The 20,532-nt window shown below is 62.2% G+C and overlaps 1 protein-coding gene across 3 annotated transcripts; it reads left to right on the top strand.

The window, feature by feature from the left end:
* The first annotated feature begins 993 nt into the window (after positions 1–993).
* On the top strand, positions 994–20,025 carry TFEB (transcription factor EB). Of its 3 annotated transcripts, none has more exons than XM_049832872.1 (9): positions 994–1,192; positions 14,292–14,536; positions 14,614–14,868; positions 14,958–15,038; positions 15,756–15,876; positions 16,093–16,149; positions 16,612–16,687; positions 16,860–17,007; positions 17,351–20,025. In XM_049832872.1, the coding sequence occupies exons 2-9, from the start codon at positions 14,342–14,344 to the stop codon at positions 17,789–17,791; spliced, it is 1,374 nt and encodes a 457-aa protein (XP_049688829.1). In that variant the 5' UTR covers positions 994–1,192; positions 14,292–14,341; the 3' UTR covers positions 17,792–20,025. The 3 variants fall into 3 exon arrangements, with proteins under 3 accessions (XP_049688829.1, XP_049688827.1, XP_049688826.1); XM_049832870.1 differs by lacking the exon at positions 994–1,192 and adding an exon at positions 9,521–9,591; XM_049832869.1 differs by lacking the exon at positions 994–1,192 and adding an exon at positions 13,703–14,022.
* The last annotated feature ends 507 nt before the right edge of the window (positions 20,026–20,532 follow it).

Below are 20,532 nucleotides of genomic sequence, written 5' to 3' on the forward strand. Positions count from 1 at the left end.
CAAGGAGGAGCTGCACAATGGCTGTGCAAGGGGCTGCATGACCTGGGTGCAAGGCGCTGCACGACCCTGGTGCAAGGCACTTCATGACTCGGGTGCGAGGGGCTCCACGACCCCACTGCAAGGGGCTGCACAACGCCTGTGCAAGGGGCTCCGAAACCCCGGTGCAAGGCGCTGCACAACCCGGGTGCAAGGAGCTGCACGATGGCTGTGCAGGGTGGTGCACGACCCCAGTGCAAGGGGCTGCACAACGCCTGTGCAAGGGGCTGCACGACCCGGGTGCAAGGGGCTGCACAACTACAGTGCAAGGCACTGCACGACCCTGGTGCAAGGCACATCATGACTCGGGTGCGAGGGGCTCCACGACCCCGCTGCAAGGGGCTGCACAACGCCTGTGCAAGGGGCTCCGAAACCCTGGTGCAAGGCGCTGCACGACCCGGCTGCAAGGAGCTGCACGATGGCTGTGCAAGGGGCTGCACGACCCTGGTGCAAGGGGCTGCATGACCTGGGTGCAAGGCGCTGCACGACCCTGGTGCAAGGCACTTCATGACTCGGGTGTGAGGGGCTCCATGACCCCACTGCAAGGGGCTGCACAACGCCTGTGCAAGGGGCTCCGAAACCCCGGTGCAAGGCGCTGCACGACCCGGGTGCAAGGGGCTGCATGACCCCGATGCAAGGAGCTGCACGATGGCTGTGCAAGGAGCTGCACAACGCCTGTGCAGGGCAGTGCACGACCCCAGTGCAAGGGGCTGCACAACGCCTGTGCAAGGGGCTGCGCGACCCCGGTGCCAGGCCCTGCCTTCGCCCCCCGCCCCGGCACCCACCCTCTTGGCCCGCTCCGGGGGAGAAAATCCCCTCACCCGCACTCGTGCCGTGGCCGAGGCGGGGGACTACAAGTCCCGGCAGGCGCGGGCAGCCCTGCCCCGCTCCGGACTACAGCTCCCGGCGTGCTGCGGAGCGGAGCGGGCCGGGCCGAGCCGCGCCGAGCCGGGCCGGGCGGGCGGGCAGTGCTGCCCTCCCTCGGCGCGGGAGCAGCGGGGCCGAGTGGCGCCGAACCGGGCCGAGTGGCGCCGAACCGAGCCGAACGGGGCCGAGCGGAGCCGAACGGGGCCGAGCGGAGCCGAACCGGGCCGAGTGGAGCCGAACCGGGCCACTTTGTTTCCTTCGGCGTTCGCCTCCGCTCCGCAGCCGCCGGGTGAGTGCAGCGGGGCGGGGGGTACCGGGGGGGGGGGGGGCAGCCGTGCAGCGGGAGCCCCCTCGGGTCGGAGCCCGGCTTTTGGGGGTGTTGGGGGGGTTGTTGGGTGCCCCCCCCCCCTCCGGTCCTGCCCCAATCCCGGGGTGCTTTGAACTCGCAGCCGCGGGGTTGTTTCTATTTTTTTATTTTTTTTCCCTCTTTTGGTGTAAATAACGAGTCTCTTCGCCCCCCCCCCCCCCCTTTCCCCGCCGCCCCCGGGAGCGGCCCCCGCTTACAGGAGGCTCCAGCCGGGGCTATGGCTGCGGCTTGAGCCTCAGGATTGGGGTCGTGGGGGGTGGGGGGGGTCCTTAGGGGTGCCCCCTCCAAAAGGCCGGGGGTCCCAGGGGCTGTGAGCCCTCTGGCAACCGCAGGGTTTTTGCCCGGGTCGCCTTTACCAGCGTAACGACCCCCCCCCGCCCCGTTTACCCACACGTGGGGAAACTGAGGCACGGATGCTCCGGGCGTCGGCACCGACGCCCGGAGCGGTGGGTTTGCTCGGGGGTTTTCGTGCACACACACCCCCCCCCCCCGGGACAGGGTGCAAATCCCTCCCGGTCTGGGGGGGCAGGAGAATGGGTGTCCCCCCTGTGTGGCCTCCCCCCCCCCACACGAGCTGGCTGCCCCCCAGCCCTGCTGTTTTGGGGGGTCTGCAAAAGGCAGGGGAAGAGTTGGGGTATCCCATGGCATACAGCTTTTAGGGGATCACTAAAGATGACTCCCCCCCCCCCCCCCCCCACGCACCCACAGCCTGCAATTTGCTTCACTGGGGCAGCAGGAGTTTGGCGGGGGCGTAGGAGGGGGCTGCACTTAACCTACGGCCACCGATTAATTATCTTCATGAATTAATTGCGAAGCAGGAAGGATTTCGACAGCCCTCGTACCCATGTCCTCTAAAGCTTCAGTGAGTCAGATGATGGGGAAATTTCCTTAAAAAAAAAAAAAAAAAAAAGAAAAAGAGAGAAAATATGGTGGTTATTGTTGTGCTCTTCTAAGATAAATAAATAAGCCCATGCAGGTCCGGGGACAAGCAGGGCCTGTTTCCAGGAATCGCAGCGCTTCTGCGCGTTCCCGGCCCTTGGGGCGTGGGGGGAGTTAGGGATTTTTTTTATATAACAGCAGAGTGTGGAGCAGACAGCGAAGGTGTGGAGTTTGGGGGATTTTTTTCTTTTTTTTTCCCTCTTCCCTTTAGTTTCCCCTGCCATGTTTGCTTGGCTTCATGCACGGCTGCTCCTGCGTCCGGAGGGAGCGGGGCTGGTTTCTCCCTGCTGCGGGTGCCGGTGGCAGCTCAGCTTGTGCTTACCTGCTGCCGGGGAATCCGGCAGGGATAACCGTGCCGGAACCAACGGACCTTTGGGAATTGGGCTGCTGAAGTTGAGAAATGACCGGATTTAGGCTCTAGGGGTGGGTGCCGATGGCCGCGGTGGGCGACGGCGAGTGGCACGTGCTGGGGAGGAAAGCCGGCCGTGTTTTCCGAGGGATGCTGGGTTTGCCTCCCGAGGGATGCTGGCTGTGCCTCCTGCCCTTATCAGTAGGAAACCGCTCCGGGGTGGGGCTGGCTACAACTCCAGCATCCGGGTGTTTGGGGATGGAGGTTGTGATTCCAGCCAGGTCTTTATTTCTTTTTCCACGCTCCAACGGTGCCGAGTTTACGGCACGTGTGTTCCTGGTTCCCCCCTGCCCAGCCCCACCGGCCTTTTGCCGTGACGAGGTTTCCCCTTTTGCTGGTTTTTCGGTGGTGCTGTGGGGAAAGGGAAGAGCCCTGCGTGCGTGAGCGACAAAGTGATGAATCATCGGAGCAGGGGGGACATTTTCAGGGCTGAGGGTGGGGTGGCCGTGGAGCCCGAGCAGCACAGCCCTGCGGGGAAAGAAACAGCCACTGCAGAGAAATGGGGCTGGGGAGGCCATGCTGGGGGTGCCCCCCCCACCAAAAGCACGTGAACTGGGGGTAGAAACACCCTTCTGGGTCCCTGCGGCTCTCCCCGTGTCGTGGGGTGCTGGGGGCGGTGCTGGGGTCTCGATGTTGTGATGGCACGGGGGGGGGGGATCTCAGCCCTGGATCGTCGTTTCTCCCCCCTTTCCTGGGGGGGGTGCAGATGGATGGTGGGGAGGGACGGAGCTTTCCCTGCACCCGGCACATCCCCATCACCTCTGGGCTCTGTTCCCGGTAGCACCTGGAGTTTGTGGTTTGGGGTTGGTTTTTTTGGGGGGGCAGGGGGACACACCTCCAGCTGCCCCCACCAAAAAGGAGCCATTTCGTAACTGCCCTGCACGGGGTTACCCCGCTCCCCGGTCAAAGAGGAACCGGGCCGAGGGGAAGCGACTTGCCAGGGTCGAAGGAGCGCAGCGGTGTCCCCGGCGTGGGCAGCCTGGCAGTGGCACCGTGCCGCTGGCACGTCCCCGGGGCAGCATCGTGGCATGCCGTGGCCGCAGCCCGTGCCGGTGTCGACCCGTGGCAGCTGTTTCATGACGGCTTCCCCGACCCTCTGTTTGCTGAGGGAGATTTACGGGGCTCTCCGCGGCCGCAGGAGCCAGCGCTTGGGTGTTTTACAGCCCTGTAAAAGAGCAGAGAGCGTTCGGAGGTGCGACGCGTGCCCGCCACCCTGTCGTGCCGTGCCGGCTCCAGCCTTGTGGGTGTCCCGTGGTGGCCTTTCTGTGGTGGCATCACCCTGTCGAGCCCAAGGGAAGCAGCAGCTCGGGCTTTGCCGAGCCGTGGTGCGGTCCCGGTGGCCGGGGCGCATCCCCCCCAACAGCCGGCGATTCCCGGGGTGAGCCGCGGTTGTTGTCACCCTCACGGCCGAAGCAGGGGAATGCACTGGTGGTATAACGCTTGAAGGGACGGACGAAAAGGATGATCTCTTTGTGAATACACAGGAAATACATGATCATCTTTTTTTTTTTTTCCGCTCACTGGTATGTCCAGAAAGAGCCCTGATGGTTCCCCCTGATTCATTGCAAGGTTGTGACCCACCGCAGGGTTGGTGCCTGGCACTTGGGTTTCGGTCAGAGCAGTTTTTCCTTAAGGATTTGAATGCATGTAGGGTCCCACGACCTGGTCAGCCCAGGGATGCAGGAGGGTGAGCTCCGCGCTCCAGGATGAGCTCCGGTTCCTGCTCCTCGCCTTCCAGCGAGACCCACGAGCTGGCTGGAGGTGAAGGCGATGCATTGCTGAGAAAACCGGGAATGATGAGGGTGATCCCGGCACTGATGCTGGTCCCGGTCCTGCCCACCTGATGCTGACAGCCGCCTTTGAAGAAGCCATCCCTTCTCCAAACATCTTCCCCCTCACTTTCTGCTGAACGAACAGGCAGTGGAGCAAAGCTATAAATATTAAATTGCAAAAAGAAAAGAAAGAGTAAAGAAACCACACCATTTCCCTGCGGGCAGAGGAAGAGCGCGGGAGGGCCGAGACCTGAGCGACGGAGGCGAGCAGGGCTGCGCGGTGCCTGCCTGGAAGGACCTCACCAGAAGCAGCTTGGCATGTCGGGGGGGGGGGGGGGTGGGATCTGGCCTGGGAAGGTGGTGTGGGGCCGGATCCTGGCTGCCGGCAGCTTGTGTCGTGCTGTAGGTTTGTAGGATGGAGACAGAGCTCGGCAGCCACCCCCGGGAAATGGAGGGGGATGCTCCATCCCTGGAGGCACGGCGGGCGGTTCGGGAGGCATTTTGGGGAGGTGGGTGCTATGGGGCATGGGGACGAGTACCGTGGTGCGGCCCAGGCGATTTGCAGCGGGCGGTGGGTGGGTTTGCCTGGACGGGGTCGCCTGGGGAGGGTTCAGGGTCTTTCAGTGGCACATCCCGCCCCAGCCCCACAGTCCCTCCAGTCTTTGCAAAGAGGCTGTACCATCTTATTTTTAAAGAGTCTTCTAAGAATTGCTCCTGGGGTTTTGTCACCCTTCCTACAAGTGCATTCAACTCTGAACAAACTCCCCACACCCTGCTGTCTGCTTAAGTCCCCTCCTTTAGTTAAATCAGTGCAACTATCTTTCCGGATAAACCTGAAACGCCCAGGCAGCATCCTTCCCTGCTAGTTACATCCCTCTTTTTCCTTCCCCTACGTGCACACTATTAACGAAAGCGATTTACTTCTTGTATAAACAGTTGTGAAGCCAAAAGTTTCCCATCACCCTGCCCTGGCTCAGCCCCTTCCCCTCCGCCTGGCACAGCGTTATTCGGGGACTCTGCTTCGGTTGTAAATTCTCCTTTCAGCGTGCAGCCTTTGAGTTTGTTCAGCTGCTGCCGTAGCACCCAGTTGCTGAAATTACCAGGGTCGAGGGGGCACCCAACCTGGGCACCTTCAGACCCCCCAATGCCACGCTGAGAGCAAGCGGAGGGGCTGTGGGTGCTCCCTGGTGTAGGGTCCGGTCTGGGACACCTTGGTGGCTATGGCTGGCAATGAGTTTGAGGATGGGCAGGGGAGTTTTTGGAGCCTTAGGGACAAGCGAGAGCAGCAGGTCTGGCTTTTGCCCAGCCTGTTTCCTCGAGATTTTGGGGGAATCACGTGGAACGGGGAATTTTTAGGAGGAAATGAGGGGGCTGCAGCCAGGTTGGGCTGGCAGAGCAGGGTTTGCGGCCGCCTGGCACGCAAGGGAGCGTTTCCCCGCTCCCGGCTTGCGAACCCCACGGGAGGAGTGGAGGTTGGGTGCCAGCGGGCTCGACGCTGGCTGCAGCTCTCGCCTTATCTGCAGCAGGGTGGGTGCCATGCTCAGCCCCGGCCCCGCCACCGCTCATCGGGGACCGCTCCAGGCTCGGGGCAGGCGAAAATCTCGCCCAGCCTGGTGGGAGGAAAAAAAAAAAAAAACCTCTGGGCTCCAAGACAGTCAAACCGGCGTAACTCGTGCCGGGGAGGCAGCAGCAGCCGTAGCGAGGACCCGACTCGGTTGCAGCGGCACGGTGCCAGGGCAGGGGCTGGATTGGCAGCGGGGGCTCCCGAGAGACGAGTTTGACCTTCACGGAGCAGAAAAGTGCCAGGCTGAGCCGGGGGGAAAGGAGGGGAGAGGAGAAACCTCTCCTCTGCGGGTAAGCGGCGATGGCTGGGTGCTCCCTGGGGCTTGATGGGTGCTGTTGGGGCCAGGATGGCAGCGGGGAGAGCCCTGGGGCTGTTTGGGAGGACAAATCACAGGCTGTCCCCAACTTGTTTATTCTTGGGGCCGGGGAACAGCTGTGGCTCCCCTGGATGGGGCGGCCACAGCGCTGGGGCTGCCGGCAGCGGTACGGTTACATGAAATCTGCCTTCTGAGAAGCCTCCTGGCCGGGCGCTGGCGGCTGGACACGGCGTATTTATAAATATTACCTCCTTCCAGCAGCACGGGGCCGCGGTGGGAGGGAGGGAGGGAGGAAGGAGGAATGGGGGCGGCGCTGGGAGTGCCACCAGCACCAGTGGGGGGGCATGGGGTAGCCGCTGTCACCTCGCGCCTTCTGCTCGTGGCAGGTGGCACCGTGGACTTGGGGCACGTGGAGCTCAAGGGCTGGTTTTGCTAAGCATCCCCACTTTCCGGGGCGTTTTCTAGGATTTTGGGACACGCGGTGCCTCTAAATCCCAGTGCCATGGTACGTTGCATCTGCCCTGCTGCAACCAAGCTGGGGGCCAGGGATGATGCTGTCCTGCCAGTTCCCCTTATTGCTCATTCATGCAGTTATTTTAAAAAAAAAAACAAAAAAAACCAACACCCAAGTTGCCTGGAGTCAGCCCGCGGTGGAGCAGGACGGGGTTTGCTCTTTGGCCGTGGGTTGCACATGGGGCCCCCCGCTCCCGGCTCTCTCCCGCGACCTTTGCCGAGGTGAGCGGGACACGGTGCGGCCGCGCGTCCTTTTCCTCGCCGGCGCGGCCGAGGCCCCTCCAAGGTCACCCCGCTCCTCTCCTCGCCTGGTCGCTGAAAGGCGGACACGGTACGGGGCTGATTAATCACTCAGCCCGGGGTGGTGCTGGGCTGCAGCGCGCCCTCGGCCCCTGCGCTGCTGTTGGCTCATCCTCGCCCGAGGAACGTCCTTCTGCCTGTTAACACTTTTATTTTTAATTGCCGCTGTCGGACGGGGGGGGGGGTGGGAGGGGAGGGCAGGAACTTGTTGGCTCGGGCTGTTTGCGCTGGCGGGCTGTGAATTCCCCGGATGGTCAGTCGGACAGTGATGTTTCAATCAGGGCTCCCGCACCGTGCCAACCACCCAAAAACCCAGGGCTTTTGCTCTGGTTTGGAGCGGCCATAGAAGCAGGATGTGGCCCCTCTGTGGTGGGGTCCCAGGGGTCCCCCTGTCTCCCCCAACCCTGCTCCGGGGACTGCACCCAGACCTGGCCCGCGGTGCCAGCCTCCGCCTGCCGTGCCCGGCTGGGGTGATGGCACGCATGCCATCCCCCAGCTGTGCCTTGCTGGGCAGAGGGGCTTTTTGGGGTGAAGGAGAGGCATCGGAGCTAGGCTGCGTATTATTAACCCCACAACGGCTGCCACGCACGGGTGGGCTCTCGTGGATGTACCTTGGCACCACCGGAGCCAGGGGGCATATTTACGGACCCCGTTTATTCTGCCCTGGGGGTGACACTGTGACAAGGGACACTCAGCCCTTGCTTTTGATTCCCAGGGACCGATGCTTTTTCCTCCACCGGGTCCCTGTTACTTCCCTGGTGAGTCAAGCTTACCTGGGCAGTTTGGGGACCGCTTTAGCCAGGGTCCTGCTGCCTTACAAGACTTGTGTTAATGTTTTTACTGTGCTGGATACCTGGGTCGCTTCCAGGAGCGGTATTTAACGCATGGAAGGGAAAACATTTGGCCTCTGACCCAAGTGCCTGTTAACAACGCCGCTGTCCACGTTTCTGAGATGCCGGGGCTAAAAACAGTCCCGGTGACTCAGTCTCTCATTGGCGTTGTCAACTGACCCCGGCTTTTATTTGCCAAGTCCCTCCGCCTTCTCCTTCTCCCTTTCAGGGCTGCGTGCTCGCCACACGGGGAAGGCGGCTCTGGCCAGGGCTGGGGTGGCTCTGGCCATCCACCTGCCTGACCCATCTCCTGCCTGACCCATCTCCTGCCTGCTGGGTGGGTGGTTGGGAGGGCACTGTTACTCTCTGGGGTTGGAAACGGGGCCATCTCCCTGCCTCTCCCACCACCCCCTCCTCATCCCAGAGGGCTGTAGGCTGGATGGGACCTCTGGAGTCTCTGGTCCAGCCCCAAGCATGGCCAACGTTGGCGTTAGATCAGGGTCTCCAAGGATGGAGGTTGCCCTGTGGCTAGGGTTTGGCTAGGTGAGAAATCCCTTCTTAATACCCCGGCTTGGACCCTGTCCCGCTGCCCCTTTCTGGGGCTGCCAACCACAGCACCATGCGCTCCTCTGCATGAAGATGAAGGACACCAGCCTTCTTCCCACTGGGTGCTGGTGTTACCCGACCCCTGCCACCATGGGTACGCTGGCACGGCATAAATCACCCCTGTGGTGGCCTTGCCAAGTCAGGGTGGGTGCCCCAAAGGAGATGCCGCGTGGCCGGTCCTAGCCGCACGGGAGCGGATGGGTGCCAGCCGCGTTGCTGGCCGGGGGGGGCATGGCAGTGGCTTGCCAGCCCGACCTGGGGGAGCTTCCACAGTGGGGGCGGGGGGGGTAGGGGACCTTGATCTGCTCAGGGTGCTTGGGGACGTGCCGCGGTGTCCTCATGGGACGGCGGTGCAGCCAGCACGGGGACGTGATGCAAAGCAGCTTTGCATAACGGGGGCGTGGGGGGGGTCCCCGGCAGCGTGCTAGCTGTGTGGGGTGTCACGCAGGCGTCCTTGTCGTCTCCTGGCTTTGTCATTGCCATCCTGGCTGGTGCTGGCCAGCACTGGTGTTGCCATCCTGGTGGGGACCGGCTGTGGGTGCCTGAGGGACCCCGCGTATTGCCCAGCAGCGTGCGGGGCCGAATCCGGCTGCGTAATGCTGGTGCTTATTCTGCACCCGCTCCGGGCACACGGAGGGTGAGGGATCCCTGCGTACCACATCCTCTGGAGTGACAAGGGATGGCTTTTGCCCCTCTGTGTATTTGCAGGCAGGGATGTCACTGCAGGCAGCGCTGCAGCTCCCGAGGGGATGCGATGGGGCAGACCCAGCCTCGGCTCCAGCACCCCGGTGAGCCCGGCGGTGGTGGCTGCAGCTGGTTTTGCCACGCTTTTTCTCAGCTCGATTGCTAACTCCTGCATTTCAGTGAGTAAAACAAGCAGGTTTGGAGGTTTTTTGCAACTTCCCCCCCCCCCCCCCCCCCGCCCCGCAACCCATGTGGCTGCTACTGCCTTAAAAGCAAGGTCCTGAAAATGAGGAAACACGGGGCTGGCCCCGGCGAGGACCACGGAGGAGCTGCGACCCGCTGGCCCTGGCACCCAGAGGCCCCCCCAGTGCTGCCATCCCACCCCCAGGTAACCCCTGCCCCGTCGTCCCCCTTCTCCACACGGCGGGGTGGCAGCGGAGCCCGTCCTTGGGCTGCGGGCACCCATGGGGTGGCTTTGTGGGTGCCCGGCGGGGCGGTAGCTCGGTGCCGTTGGAAATCTCAGTCCGGAGCAAACACCGCCGGGCTCCCGGCTGCCTGCACCCAGCCAGCCGCTGCCCGCCCCGAAACGGCGGTGGGTGCTCGGTCCTGCCCGGGTTGGGGTGCGCCGGGCTCCCTCGCTCGCCGTCCCCGCGTCTCTCCTCCCCAGCCCCCCGGCATTTGAAAATGAAAAACGAGGAAGGAAGGCTCGGCGGGTGCTTGCTGTCGGTAGCAAGAAGCAGAGAGCTGTTTTCACTTCTTTCTTCTCCCTTTTCCTTTTCGCCGCCCTCTTGGTTGTCAATGAAGCGGCCCAGAGCGGCGGGTGGGTGGGCAGCGTGGCCCCCAACCCAGCTCCCCTCCTTCCCTGGGGGTCCCTACTCCTGGCTGAAGCTGCCGATTGATTTTTCCGCTCATAAACGGCCACAATCGACCAGGAAATAAACACATGCGAGGGAGCGGGGCTGGGCCGGCGGCTCCTCGGTGCGATGAGTTTGGGGGTTCTCAGCTCTGTCTTCGGGGCTGAGCGGGGCATCGCTCCCCTCTTCTCTCTTCAGCTTTCGAGGGAGTGGGCAGGAGATGCGCTGCACTTGCTCTATATGTGTTTGTGTGCCCATATGGTGCAGGCAGGACAGGCAGCGTGGATGCCGCTTCCCCATGGGCTGCCCAGGGAGGGTAACGCGATCCCGCTGTATTTCGCAAGGGCTAAATCTGGAAACTGCCTTACGGCAGCTTTTATTTCTAACCCACACCTGGGCGCAGCGATGCGCTCGGGCAGGAGGCGGTGGGTTGCTGCGTGGGTGTGGGGACAGTAGTGCGGGTCTGGGTGTTTTGTCCCCTTGGGGTGGCACTGGGTGCCCCACGCCGGCTCTCCGCAGCGGTTCACGCGTTGCGGAGCAGCACCCGATGTCACTCCAGAAAGTACCGGCGGTTGCTGAGCAGCCGACCCCGCGCCACCGGCTGTCGCTTTATAAACTGCATCGGCAGCCTGGGTTGCAGTGATGCTGGGCTCCCCTGGGGATGGGGGACAGCTCAGGGTCACGGAAAGTCCTGCGGGGGACAAGGCAGCTCTGGGTGGCACTGGGGATCCTCTGGCTGGAGCCACCCCCGAGTGCCGCCCCAGCGTGGGGGGAGCGTGTTGGTGTCTTGATGAAATAACACCCCCAGATGAAAAGCAAGAAAGGTCCAGAAATAACCGTGTCGCTAAATAGCAGCAGAGATATTTTGAAGGGAGATTAATTCCCTGGCTCCGGCCCTGCGCGTTGTCCCAGCGGCGGGTCTGGTGTGCGGTGGTGGAGTGTGGCTGGTGCCTGGGCAGCCCCCAGGCGCTGATGGAGCCCACCGCTCCCCAGCACCCAGGGAGGTTTTCACTCAGAATGCTGCTCTGGCTTTAGGATGCAATCCTGCAACGGAGTGGGATTAGTTTTTTCCCCCACCCCAAGGAACTAGGGGCAGGGTCGTAGGGTTTTTGGAGCAGAGGTAGAGTTTCCTTTGGGAAATCAGTCCCTTTTCCCTGCATTCCTCGGTTGACCCTGGGCTGGTGCTTTGGGCAGCCTCGCCCCGGACCTGGGGGGCTGCACCCAGGGTCAGGATCAGCCCAGCTCCACGGCTTGTCCTGCCGATGGTCGGCGATGGGCAGCACACCCTGTGCTATGGGCAGGGGGGTCGAGGGTCCACCTGGGTACCGGCTGCTCCAGGCATGGAAAAGCCTCCCTGCGTCCCCCACTGCCGCTGGTTCCCGCTCTCCTGACAGGAAAGGTGGAGTCGGGATATGGAGAGCTGCTGGGGACCGTCCACCCTTCCCCTGCTCCCTCCTACCTTCCTGCCCTTCAGCCCCTCTTCTCCCTCTCCATCCCCTTCCCATTGCTCCGTCGACCCCCCCGGACCGCCCCGATGCCTTCCTCCCTCCCCTCCTCTGCTCTTCTCTCTCCGTGACCGATGGGGACGTTTGCCCAGCAGGTGCCCTGGCAGCACCCACCAGGAAACCCAATGCCTGGACATGCCTTGGCCGGCCGTGCTGCCCGCTCGGAGCCAGGCAAGCTGCTGCCCGTACACCGGGATGGACCCTTGCCGGGGTCCCCTCCGGGTAGGGACCAAGCTGGAGCTGCCCCTGGCGCGGAGATGGCTCCGGCTCAGCGGGAAAGCCGCTGGGTGTGCTTTTTCCAGGATGCTAACATCTTTCGCCTTCTCAGGAATAACAGGCATCCCGGATGGAGCTGCCATCCCGCGTGCTTTATTTCTGCTCCCCTGGGCCGACGGATGGCGGGACGTGTCCCCAGGTGGGACGTGTCCCCCGGGGTGGGGTGCCCGCACCGTGATGCCGGCCGGGTCCCCATCCTTTCCCACTGCCGGCTGCCTCCCTCCCGCCTGCCACTCTCCCACCCAGGCTGACTCAGAGTGAAAGCAGAAGCTGCTCGACATTTCGGGGGGCGGGGGGGAAGCCAAGCAGAACCAAGCAGGTTATTTTAAACCTGACCTAATTTCCCCCCTCTCCTTATCGGGCCCAGCTCTGGCAACCCTTCCCCATCTTCGCCCTCAGCAGCTCCCCTTTTTGGGAGCTTCCCGGCGGAGAGGGCAGCGCTTTTGACTCCCCCCATCCCCTTTTCTTATAAGCGAGCAACGGGGGGGTCCTGCAGCCACGCAGGCTGGTGGGACAGGGGCCAGTGGGTGTGAGTGGGTGCTGTGGGGGGCTATGCTTTGGCACACTTCATGTGACACCCTCCTGTCCCCACGTACCGGCTGCCCTTCCTGAGAAAAGCCTGGACCCTCCCAGCTCCGCAGCGGGGCAGCTCCATCCTCACCCTTGACACCGAGTTTCCCCAGTGCTGGAGGTGCTGGCTGCTCAAGCGTCCTCCTCCTCCTCCTCCTCCTCATCCCGTCCCCCAACCCTGCACCCATCAAACCGGGGTCCCCGTGCAGCCACCCGCGGGGTGCGCTCAGCCCTGCTGCTGCTCGTGGTGCTTTTTAGGGCCACGGGTGGCTGCTTGCTTGCAAACATGGGGGCTGACCACAAAGTTTCCCACACACGGCTTGAAATCCCTTTCCTGCTCTCCCCAATTCTGGAACACCACCCCCCCCCCCCCCCCCCCCCGAAAATGGCCGTCTTGCGTGGCCCCTGCATCTCTCGCCCTCCCTGCCCTGGCCATGCCCCGGCTGTGCGGCGTGAGCTGGGTTTGCAAAGCACCATCGGTCCCTCCACGCTGCGATGGCTCATCCCGTCTCCTCTTGGCTCTTGGAGGCTTTTCTTCTCACCCTGCCCTTAATATTTGGAGTTATTACATCTCCCGTGTGTATCCGCTGTGGTTTATCCCCCCTCAGCCTTGTTTTATCCGCTGCGGGCTGTCCCTGGCATCGCCGGGTCCTTTTCCAGGGCTCTGCTGTTGCTCGTCTCAGACATTCCCCTGTGCCCTCCTCTAAGGCCGTTTGTGACAGCTGTCTTAACGAAGCTCCAATTGATGACTGTCCCAGGCTCTTCTTCTCCCATCCCCCTTCAGATGGGCCACCATGTCTAATTAATTACCTTTCTCTTGCTGTTCAATAGCTGGCTCTTGATCCATGTAATCGTATTTCTGTCCATGCTGGCTTGATTTAATTTCCCCCTTAGGATATCGCGTGGCACTGTGTATCAGATGCCTCACCGAAACCCCGGTGTGTTGTGTCCGCCGTGGCCCCTTTGTCTGCAATTACGCATTGTATTTAAATAGCAAAACCCTCCAGATTCGTCAGGTTACGCTGCCGCACAGCAAACCCCGGGTGTTTGGCTCCTGCCCGTTCCCCTGGCAGCGGTTGCCTTGGGTCCCGTGCTCCGCTTTCCCTCCCACCCTGCGGATGCCGTGATCCAGACCCCCATCCCACCCGGCATCTCCCGCATCCCCATCCCAACGCTGCGTGGGAAACCAGCCCCCGTGGAGACCCATCGTCGTGTCCCGGAGAGCCCTGGGTATGGCAGCTCCCTTCACCCCGCCATCCTCTTCCCCCCCCTCCACGGGCCGCCGTCCCCTTTGTACGGGGGAACAAGGGCTGGTCTGTGCGGTGCGGGGGCCTCGCACGCCTCCCCCCCCCGGCCTCCGCGCTCGCGTGCCGGCCCCGCACAGAAGCCGCGTTGTTCGCCCCGTGCCGGAGCTGAGGTTTCGGGGCAGCCGGGCTGAGGGTTAAAGCTTGTCTCTGGCTCCTGGCACCCGCCGGCCTTTTCTTCCTGCGCTTCCCTTGCTTTCTCTTTCCCTTTCGCTCCGCTCTCGGGTTCTGGTTTTTTCCTGGCCCTTCTCGCTTTGCTCCGGTGTTTTGGAAGTTGGTGGCTCAAAGCACGCTCCAGCTGAACCCGGCGGTACGTGAGTCCACGCTCGCCGGGTGCGGGGTCCCGGCTGCTCCCTGCTTTCCCCGTCCTCCCCCACCCCACCAGGGTGTCCCCAGGGAGAGCGGTGGCATGACGGGGAGCTGCGGCAGGAGGGCAGACCCGTCCGTCTGGCGTTGGGGCGATTGTCCTGGCTTAGTCACTGGCTGGTACGGGTGCAACGGGATGTCTGCTCCCTCCCCGTGCCTCAGTTTCCCTGCTGCAAAAGTGGTCGTCGCTGATGTGCCGTGTCCTCCTCTCAGGGTCACCTCCGTGCTCGGCGGGCGCCCGCGTCCCACCCCCCTGGTGCGCCATGGCGTCCCGCATCGGCCTGCGGATGGAGCTGATGAAGCAGCAAGCGCAGCAGGAGGCCGAGAGGGAACGGGTGCAGCAGCAGATGATGATGAACTACATGCAGCAGCAGCGGATGCCGGTGGCCTCCACCCCGGCCATCAACACCCCCGTCCACTACCAGTCCCCACCGCCTGTGCCCGGAGAGGTCCTCAAGGTACGGTGCTGGGGGTGTCCCCCTTGCCCCGGGGCCGAGGTGATGTGGGAGATCCCTGATGGTTTGCCTCCTTGCAGGTTCAGTCCTACCTGGAGAACCCCACCACGTACCACCTCCAGAAGTCACGGGACAAGAAGGTTCAGGCTTATCTCTCCGAAACCTACGGGAACAAGTTTGCTGCCCACGTCAGCCCCGTCAACCACTCGCCCAAGCCACCCCCCGCCGCGTCCCCCGGCGTCCGACCCAGCCACGTCATGTCCTCCTCGGCGGGCAACAGCGCGCCCAACAGCCCCATGGCCATGCTCAACATCGGCTCCAACCCCGAGCGGGAGGTGAGGAGGTGCCACCGCGCTGCTGGGGGAGGCGAAGGTGCCAGAAAGGGCAGAGAAGCCCATTGGCACCTTACGCCTTTCCCTTTCAGTTTGATGAGGTCATCGATGACATCATGCGCCTGGATGACGTTTTGGGCTATATGAACCCCGAAGTCCACATGCCCAACACAGTAAGTCTCTGATGCACGTTAGGAAAAGACCAGACCCTGGGCTGCGGGAGGGAGGGAGGGTGGCCTGGGGGTGTCCCGCACCCCCATGCTTGCTGGGGATGGAGGTGGCACAGAGGGGACCTGTCCTTCTCCCACATCCCTGCAGCGATGCCCGGGTGCCAGCCAAACCCATCCTCGTCCCTGGGACGGGTGTCCCTGCAGACCTGGGGCTGTGGGAAGGGAACAGCGAGATCGTCCTTTTGCAGCGGCGAGAGCCAGTTCTTCAGCTGCTTCTTCTCTTTAATGATAGTTGGGAACTCTCATAAAAAGCTAGAGAGACGGGAGAGGGGCACGGGGAGGGACCAAGCGTCCACTGCAGCGCAGGGGGATGTTAGTGCTGGGAGAGGTTTCCCAGCCAGAAACTTCCTCGGAGCAGCGCCGTCTCCCGGGTCAGATCCGTATGGCAGCATGTGCCTCCCAGTGGGATTCATCCTGCCGAGCCCTTCTCGGATGTGATTCATCTGCCCTATTTTAGATGTTGGCCGTGGGAGGGGATCAGCTGTGCCCTTTGAAGTCCTGTTTTCTTTGCTACTCTGATTATAGCTGTTTTAAGGGCCCAGGAAGACAATTACACCTGCCTGGGCTACGCGCTCGCATCCCAGAGGCCAAGCAGCCGGGCTTGAACCCCAGTCCCGCAGCCCCGGATGGAGCTAACCCGCCTGTCCCTCTGGTTTTCAGCTGCCGATGTCCAGCAGTCACATGAATGTCTATAGCGGGGACCCCCAGGTGACGGCCTCTCTCGTAGGTGTCACCAGCAGCTCCTGCCCCGCCGACCTCACCCAGAAGAGAGAGCTGACAGGTACGTCCCCAGCCCCAGAGCTGGCGGGGAGCCGGCAGTGACGGCGAGTGCCAAAACTGGCCGGGGCTGCCCTGTCCCCGTGGGTGGGGAAGGCGGCTCTGGGGGGTGCTGGGCGGCTCTGGGGGGTGCTGGGCTGCTCCGACACCAGCCCGGGATGCTCATGGGGCGAGATGCAGCGTTGTCCCCTCCGGGTGACGTTGTGGGTCTTGGTTACAGATGCTGAGAGCCGAGCTCTGGCAAAAGAGCGCCAGAAGAAAGACAATCACAACCTGAGTGAGTTCGGTGCTGGCTGCCCGTGAGTGGCATGGCTTTGCCTTTCCCACCCCCGCAGCCCTTTCCCCATCGCTTTTCATCCTCGTTCCCTCTCCCTCTGAGTTGGATTCCTCTTCCCAGCCCACCTCACCCTCAGGAAACACCCCCACAGCCCCCTGCCATGGCTCCCTCTTTCCCGGCTCCGCAAAATGTCTGCAGTGCAGGAGACACCCTGTTGTCCTTCTCGTTAGCACTGGGGGAAGGTCAGATCTGCTGGGGCGATGGATGGGAGCAAGGTGCCAAAGGGTCGGCCCCGGAGGTTTCTTATCCTGAGCCCTCCAACGCCGGAGGGTCTGGTTGGGGCACGACAGTGGCTCCCAGCCCCACTGGGAGCAGCAGCGTGGCCGGTGGGGGCTGTGGGACATGGAGCCTCTCCTGCTCCTGACACCTCCTCACCGCCATCCCTCTCTTCTCGCCCTGCAGTCGAGAGACGACGAAGGTTTAACATCAACGACCGCATCAAAGAGTTGGGGATGCTGATCCCCAAAGCCAACGACCTGTACGTATCGGTGGTTTCTGCGGGGCTGGGATAACTGTGGGTCTCGTGGGCTTGCTCGACCCTCGGCCCCGGGGCAGGTGATACCTGCAGAGGGGCTTTTTGGTGGAGCAGAGGTGAGGGGACACCTTGCTGGGATGGAGGTGGCAATCTCTTTTTCCATCCTGCACCACAGGGACGTGCGCTGGAACAAAGGGACAATCCTGAAGGCATCTGTGGACTACATCAAGAGGATGCAGAAGGACTTGCAGAGGTCACGAGACCTGGAGAATCACTCACGGCGTCTGGAGATGACGAATAAGCAGCTGCTGCTCCGCATCCAGGTGAGCTTCCCTGTGCTCTTCCCTCCGTCCGCTCTGCTCCAGCCCCATGAGCAGCTCACTCCTGCCCCGCCAAGGGGACGGGCAGGGGCTCTCCTCCCTCTCACGGCCATCAAGACACCAGGAACAAAGTCTTCAGACAAACCAGACGTCTGAGGCTCAGGTCACCGCAGCGAGTGTTGTTCAGCTTTGCATGGGTCACCATTTTCCATCCTTCACCTCTTCCACGGGCTCCTTCCCTGTGAGCTTCTCGGTCCCCCTGTCCCTGCCACCTCCGTGAATGCCCCCGTGCCGCGTCCCCGTGCGCGACGTCCCCACCAAAAGACCTCCTGTGCTCTGTTGGCAGGAGCTGGAGATGCAGGCGCGCGTCCACGGGCTGCCCACCTCCTCGCCCTCGGGCGTCAACGTGGCCGAGCTGGCTCAGCAGGTGGTCAAGCAAGAAGCCAGCGGGGACGAGGGGACACTGGAGCCGCTGCTGCCGCCCCCGGACCCCGAATCGCAGCTACAGCCGGCGCTGCCTCCACCACCCCAGTCTCCCTACCATCAGCTGGACTTTACCCACAGCCTGAGCTTCGACGATGGCTCCCGGGGCTTCCCGGACAGCCTGGAGCCCAGCCACAGTGCTTCCTTCCCATCCCTATCCAAGAAGGAGCTGGACTTGATGTTGATGCAGGACACCATGCTGCCCCTGGCCTCCGACCCCTTGTTCTCGGCCATGTCCCCGGAGGCCTCCAAGGCCAGCAGTCGCCGGAGCAGCTTCAGCATGGAGGATGCAGACATGCTGTGACGAGGAGCTGCTCCGACGCTGGGGGGGGAGAACTGGACCTTCGAGTTTGGTTAGTGAAGTTACAGGGCACTCTTCTCGCAGGAGGAGCCCGTCCTGCCGCGCACTTGAATCTACGTAGGAGTACCTTTTCTCTATGCAACGGGGGTCTTGGATCAAGGCTCGCTGGGTACCGCCGTGTCTTTTGCAAGCTTTTTTTTGCCAGGAGCTGGAGCGGACCTTCTTGGCTTGCCGTGGCGTTGGCCTGACTGCAGATTCCCCAGCCCGGGAGCGTGATCTCGGCTGCTTTGCCTTTCAGTGAAACCCTCCCGGACTGAACCCCTTCCCCAGGGTGCTGGCTCAGAGCCGGAGCAGGCAGGAGCCTTTGCGTCCCTGGCAGGAGAGGGACAACGCTCGGAGCTTTTTCGTCTGGCTCTCTGCCTCCTTGCTGTCTCACTCCAGGAGCCCATGTCCCCAGCAGTGGCCTCTGAGCCCTGCGGATGCTTCACGCTGCCACGTCCTTCACGGTTCCTCCTTCCTCGGAGCACCCGCTGCCTCTCTGGGTCGAAGGGCTGGAGGGAGAAGAGGTGTTAATTGGAGCACGTTAATTCACAGGGCACGGGGGATGTCGTCCGAGTGAGCTGGGTCTGAGGCTATGAATTCGGGTTGATGTTGAAGGCTTCCAAAACAGCTGGGATCGGGTGTTTGATGCTCAGTCAACCCTCTGCTATGACCCCTACCTTGTGGGGGGGCACCCCCTCGGGGTTTGGCAGCACCCACCACCCCGAAACCTCGCTGGCCTCTGGACAAAGGGCTGCGTGGTGCTGGGTGACCTTCAGCCTCCCTCGAGACATCCCCGCAGAGGTGCCTCTGCTCCGTAACACTTTGCCCTGGCTCTTTGGGTGGAAGGGCAAAGGGTTTTTACACTTTTTTTGGGGGGGATACTTGTTGTCAGCCCATGTCCTGACCCACAATCTGGGCATGGAGGTCCAGGCTGTGGCCGGGGACCAGGGAATGGTTTGTACCGGTTGCCAAACCTGAGCTGCTGCTCTCTGCCTTTGGCTCGTGGGGTTTATTTCTCTTCCCAGTGTCACCAGCTCGTTCCCTAGCCAGGATGGCTCGGCGATGGGGACCTGCTTTGGGGTCTGCATCATCTTCTGTCTCCTCAGCCCGGCCGGTGGCGGCGAGGGAGCTGAGCAGGGGAGAGAGAAGCTGTTCACAGGGAAAATACCGCATGATTTTTTTTCAGGGAGAGGGAGGGAAGGCTGGGGAGAGGAGACCCCTTTGCGATCCTGCCCTATAGCACAGCATCAGCCCCCCGGGCTGTGGGAGCCGTGGCTGGGAGCCCATGCAGGGATGGGGGTCACTGGGTGCACCCCGTCCTGGACCAGGGATGGGGGATGTCCTGGAGTTGGGACCGCGAGGGGAAAGCCCAGCCGAGGAGGGACAAACTTGCTCCCTCGTGTCTGGATTTGGGATTGCGAGGTGGGGGACAGCCCTGCGGTGGGGGACAGAGGTGCCTGTCGGGCGTGAGGGTGTGGGGAAGTGCAGAAGTTGGGGAGGAGATGGGGAAAAGAAGAAGGAGGACGTGTCAGAGGTGTCCTGGAGCGCTGGGGCAGAGCGGGGTCTGGCCGCTGCCCTGCAGGGGTGCAGGGAAGGGAGCGGAGGGGACGTCGGGGCGCTGGACGAGGGGCTCCGGGCTGTGTGCTGGTGGGTTTGGGGCTGTTTTCACCCTGTATGTTCACAGAAGGCCTTGGCATCCTTCGCGCGCTGCCGTTAGTGCCTGTAAAGAGAATAATCCCCCCTGGCAGGGCGGTGGCACCCCGTACGCTGTGCTGAGTACCTATAGACGTGGGTGATCTGTGGACACCAGAGGGTCCGTGCGGACGCTTCAGGGTGGGAATGCGAAATCCCTGGTCGCTTGGGATTATTGTGGCTGTAGGGTGGTTCTGCTGGGCTCTCGCTGGTGGTACACGGCACGCGTGGGGCTGGCTGGGGCGTGCGACCGCTCTGCGCCCTGCTCGGGGCACAGAACTGTCTGCTGCTCAGCACGAGACGTGGCGTCTCCCCTGGCCGTGAGTAAACAGTTGTGGATTATTATTATTTTTTTTTTTTAATCTTTTGGAGTTTTTGTTTGTTTTATTTTTCTTTTTTTTAATGCACTGTGCTCTGATTAAAAAATTTTACTACTGTTTTATAAATAAATGTATAAAAGAATGAACTGGAATGGAAGAAGAATCATTAAAATATATTTATTTACAACATCCCGGAGCATTGCGGCGTGGGCTGTTTTCTTCTTGTCATGGAGGAGGGAGGGTTGTGGGGCTCGAAGCACCCGAAGCCGCTTTCCCCCAGTGACACCACGGCCGTGCCCGAAGCTCAGGCTGCAGTAGCATCCCTGTCTTGCAGGGGAGCTGCCCTGGATTTGGGGGACTGCTTGGGGGCTAGGGTTTTTTTTTTTTTGCAGGAAAGCCTGGCTTGGTTAGGAGGGGGAAGCACTGCTGTTCCTCTCATTCAGCCAGTCCCGGGGTGGTTTGGGGTTTTTGGGGTCCCTCTGGAGCTTCGGGGAGAGCCACAGCTCCTGGTGCTGAGCACAGCTGGGACTTGTGAGGTGCTGACCCGTCTGCTGATTGCTTAATTGGAACCAGCCTTGGCCCCTTAATTAATAATAGTCACAAGGCCCTAGAGAGCAGAGCTGGAAGGAACTGTGTCTCTGGGGCCGAGCACAGGGGCAGGTTTGTGGTGGTCATACTGGTCTGTGCTGG

This window comes from Accipiter gentilis, chromosome 29 (assembly GCF_929443795.1).
Source record: "Accipiter gentilis chromosome 29, bAccGen1.1, whole genome shotgun sequence".
NCBI classification, from domain to species: domain Eukaryota; kingdom Metazoa; phylum Chordata; class Aves; order Accipitriformes; family Accipitridae; genus Astur; species Astur gentilis.

Bases quoted from the DNA above. Each gene is read 5' to 3' on its own strand.
- TFEB (XM_049832872.1), top strand. From the start codon at position 14,342: ATGGCGTCCCGCATCGGCCTGCGGATGGAGCTGATGAAGCAGCAAGCG. The intron at 14,537-14,613 runs GTACGGTGCTGG...GCCTCCTTGCAG, and splicing joins TGCCCGGAGAGGTCCTCAAG to GTTCAGTCCTACCTGGAGAA. The intron at 17,008-17,350 runs GTGAGCTTCCCT...CTCTGTTGGCAG, and splicing joins AGCTGCTGCTCCGCATCCAG to GAGCTGGAGATGCAGGCGCG.